At 46.0% G+C, this 3991-nt stretch overlaps 1 protein-coding gene across 1 annotated transcript in view; it reads right to left on the reverse strand.

The window, feature by feature from the left end:
• LOC113822622 (E3 ubiquitin-protein ligase SHPRH) overlaps nucleotides 1-3991 on the reverse strand; it is a gene marked incomplete at its 5' end in the record, with an annotated part of 4353 nt that extends 362 nt beyond the window's left edge. The window contains 4 exon segments of the mRNA XM_070126779.1: nucleotides 1-1288; nucleotides 1561-1746; nucleotides 2022-3596; nucleotides 3802-3991. The exon segment at nucleotides 1-1288 is cut by the window's left edge and continues 362 nt beyond it. Coding sequence (XP_069982880.1) covers nucleotides 425-1288; nucleotides 1561-1746; nucleotides 2022-3596; nucleotides 3802-3991 — 2815 coding nt within the window.

A 3991-nucleotide genomic window follows, 5' to 3' on the forward strand; every position in this document is an offset into this window, starting at 1 on the left:
CATTCTTTCTGAGGAATGAGACTTCCATCATACACATAAATTCTCTCGGGCTGACCCGTCAATCAAATGACTGATATAAAACTGCATGAAAAAAAAAAATAATTGTAATAATGATTTAAGTATGATTTCCTTCTGCAACCATACTGTTGGTAAAATTGGTAAAAAAATACAATACAAAACTTCTACTACAATAAAGCATCTAAAGTTGGAATGCTCAAAAGTTCGCTGACGATTCTTACTTCTTGATGAACGTGAGTTTACTTCTGCTTTCCTAATATCTGGCCAATTCATCTCTACATTTACCTTACATTCAGAAAGGCAAATAAACTATAAAAAAAGACCTTATAAATCCCTAGCAATTGTTATGGAGACCTAAATCTCCAAGTCAGTCATCTACTATGAGAGAAGTCCTATTTCTACTCTCCTATCTATCGTGAAGAGAACTGGATGGTGACAGAGGTACAGTGTTATCCCTGGGTGCTGCAGGAGACATATCAATCTCCTGCGGTGCCGAATCTAAAGGTAATACTGCTGAATCAACCTCATGCGTACAAGAGGATTGCAAACTGTTTCTTTCTGGTGCCTCACACATGAAAAACTCACTGGCAGGTGAATCAGGGTTTAGATTTCTATCACAGGAAAGTTCATCCGCACTGTGTCCACTTGTTGAAGGCTGGTCCTCGTCTGGCTGTAACCAAGACGAAGAGGCTTTTACCACAGTTACATAATCACTGTTACAGTGACTCACTGACTGTTTACTGGTTGAAGGACTACTAACACTGTCACTACTTTCTAATGCCGATAACACACTACCATTCGCCACACTGGCAGCAGTAGAACCTGAAGAAGTTCTACAACCACTGCCTTCTCCTGAACCCTCCTGTGGTTGTGAATCACACTGTGGGCTGTCTGTCCCATTGTGCTGGCTTGTCCCAAGAGCTATCTCCCTCTGCAGCTCCAGCTCTTCTGGATGCAAGAACAGGTTACGGAGGTCCTCGATGGTGACAGTATTTTCATCAGTGTGGATGATAGCATGGTGGTGCTTGAGGATGTGGTGCATGCGGTCCTCGATGGTGTCACGTACAAGGAAACGGTGGACAGTCGTCTCTTTGGTCTGGCCAATACGATGGATCCGGCCAATGGCCTGCAACTCAGCTGCTGGGTTGAGGATGGGCTCCACCAGGATGACATGGGCCGCCTCAATGATGTTCAAGCCATTTGCACCCGAGGAGATGGGCAGCAGCAGGGCACTGATGAGACTGTTGCTCTTGAATGATGCCAAGTGTTTCTGTTGCAAATGGGTAGGAATTAAGTTAAAAGTTAATAAGAATATTCAAAATTATATAATCTTAAAATATGGATTATACATAACATACATATGTAACTGTACACACACACACACACACACACACACACACACACACACACACACACACACACACACACACACACACTCTCACACACACACACACACACACACACACACACACACACACACACACACACACACACAAACAAGCACGCATACATGTACAATCACACACTACTCCTCTACCATACCTGAAACTTTGAGTGTTGATGCAGGGCCCTGAAAGTGATCCCGTTCTGTGCAAAGGCATCCGCTATGACATCAAGCACATCTACCCATGAGGAGAAGACCAGCACTTTAGCCTCAGGGTCTGACAGCTTGATCTTGAGCATGAGACGCACTACGCCCTCTACCTTAGTCGACAAGCTGCCCTGAACCTGGGAGAAGTAGCAAAATGAGTAAGGAGGGAAGGAGGGATGAAGGGATGAAATGAGGAGACAAAAAACTGTCTTTCACAAGTCCTCCTCATGAGGTGGACCTTTAAATCCAATTACATACACAAAAGTCTTAATTTCCTGGATTCTACATGTATGCTTAGTATTCTTTAAATATATCCTTTCAAAGGCCAAGGTTAAGTTACCCTTTGAGGCAGGTGTTTCACTTAACAACAATACTTTTTCTTGCCATAAAGTCTCCATGTGATCTCTATTACCTTGATGTATTCTTCTTCCTCCTTGGCCTTAGTGTCCACGTAGGAGATCTCCCTTGTGCGCGTTGGCTGCCTGCACATGGGGCACTTGACGTTGCTCTTGTCAAGTCCATTGAAACCCCTGTTAGAAAGGGTCCTCATGCACTCCATGCAGTAGCAGTGTCCACAGAGTAACACAGCCCACTTCTCCCCAAGATCCCCCTGGCAGATGGGGCATGGCTCAGGGTTCTTTCCCCCTTCCTTGCCAAAATCTGTCTTGGACAAGTTTTGCAGGTAGAGAAGCTGGCCTAATTTGATCCGCAGGTCATTTTTCGCCACAATCTGGTCTGACTTCAGCTTGATCTCCTGCTGATCCAGTTCAGCTGGCTCAATCACATAACGCAGGGCCTCCACTTTCTTGTCCAGATCTGGGCCATTCTTCTTCTTCTTCTGTTGTGGCAGTTCTTCATCTGGGAACCGGAGACGTAGGCGGATGGTGGCCATATTCACCTCGTCCATGGCAGACACAGAATCAAAGAGGGAGCGCCACAGGATGCGGTAGTTCTTGAATTCCTTTTTCATGGCTTCTAAGGACTGGAAGTAAACATGGGAGTCTTCATAGATCTCATTCTCAACCTTTCCCAGGCACCTTGTCTGGAGGTACCTCAAGACCCGCTCTGTCTCACTCTGACCCCAGTTTCCTCGACGGGTGGCTTGCAGCACCTGAGCCTTATCCTTTACATCTTCAGTCTCCTTGGACACACCTGTTGTCCTGCTGTGCTTCAGTTCCTTCATGGAGAAGAGTGTTTCCTCATAGTCCTCAAAGAACTCATGGGTGGCACACAGAAGGCACTGAGGTGGCTCCAACTCTGTGGGTCGCAGGTGGCAGTCAATGGCCAAGTCCAGCATGGATGTCAACTCAACAGTGAGAAGGTGCTTCACTCCATTGATCATGTCTGACCTCTGCTCCTTCATCTTGTCATTCTCTGCATTCAAAACACGCTGCATGTGCACTTTGGATTGTACTGGATAAAGAAGACATTTGTGCTCCTCAAACCTCGAATAGGAAGAAAGCATTTCATCTCGTACCTCCTGCACAAAGTCATTGTCAAAAGACTGCAATGCCCCAAGCCACCAATCGATCCTCGAATTATATTGGCTCTTAAGTTCATCAACCGCTTCCGTATTGGACGTGCATTCTTCATTGGCTGCAGTAACCTGCTGGGGGTGGTGCTGCAGGTAACGCTTGCGAATCGCCTCAGCTTGCTCCCTGAGTGTACTGTCCCTGAGGGTGGGGGCAACACCCTGGTGATTGGACTCTATGAGCTCTGCCAAGTTGTGGAGGGTGTGCAGACGCTGTAGTGAGTCAGTCTTGATGTTGCTGTGCTCCTCAATACTCTGCAGGACTCCTCGGTATACATTAACGGCCTCTACCCACTCCTCCTTAATGATATGTACTCCAGCCAGGCCGTTCATGGAAGCAACAAGTAATCGGTGGGCCTCCTCAGACTCCAACTTAGTCTTCTTGATGAGGTTGTCAAGAAGCATCTCCATTGTCATCGTCTTGCGGTTTATGGACATGAACTGGCCTTTCACAACCTGTAGGTGGAAGGGAGATAATGTAAAGAAAAGCAATTCTCTATAGCTAATATCTGTAACTAAAAGCAAAGTACAAGCTCAAATATTATGACAATATTCAATTTAATAATATTTCTTGGTTTGGTGACTACCAAAGCCCATAGAATGTCTGAAAGGCTTAACCGAGGTGTTTTGAAAGACCTCAAAGTACATCAACATAGTTTACCTGAGGATGATTACAAGCCTGACGCAGCTTGAGCAGAGGGTGAAGGAGGGAGCTCAGTGTTTGTCGGTCAAGGTCACTCAGCTTGGTCTTGGGGTCTGAGAATTTTTTCAGTCTCTGCTGTGCGTCATACGAACACTCAGCATGCAACCGCTGATAGAAGTGCTCCTCCACACGCGTGAACGTCAGCCAA

This window comes from Penaeus vannamei, chromosome 10 (genome assembly GCF_042767895.1).
Source record: "Penaeus vannamei isolate JL-2024 chromosome 10, ASM4276789v1, whole genome shotgun sequence".
In the NCBI taxonomy this organism is placed as follows: Eukaryota; Metazoa; Arthropoda; class Malacostraca; order Decapoda; family Penaeidae; genus Penaeus; species Penaeus vannamei.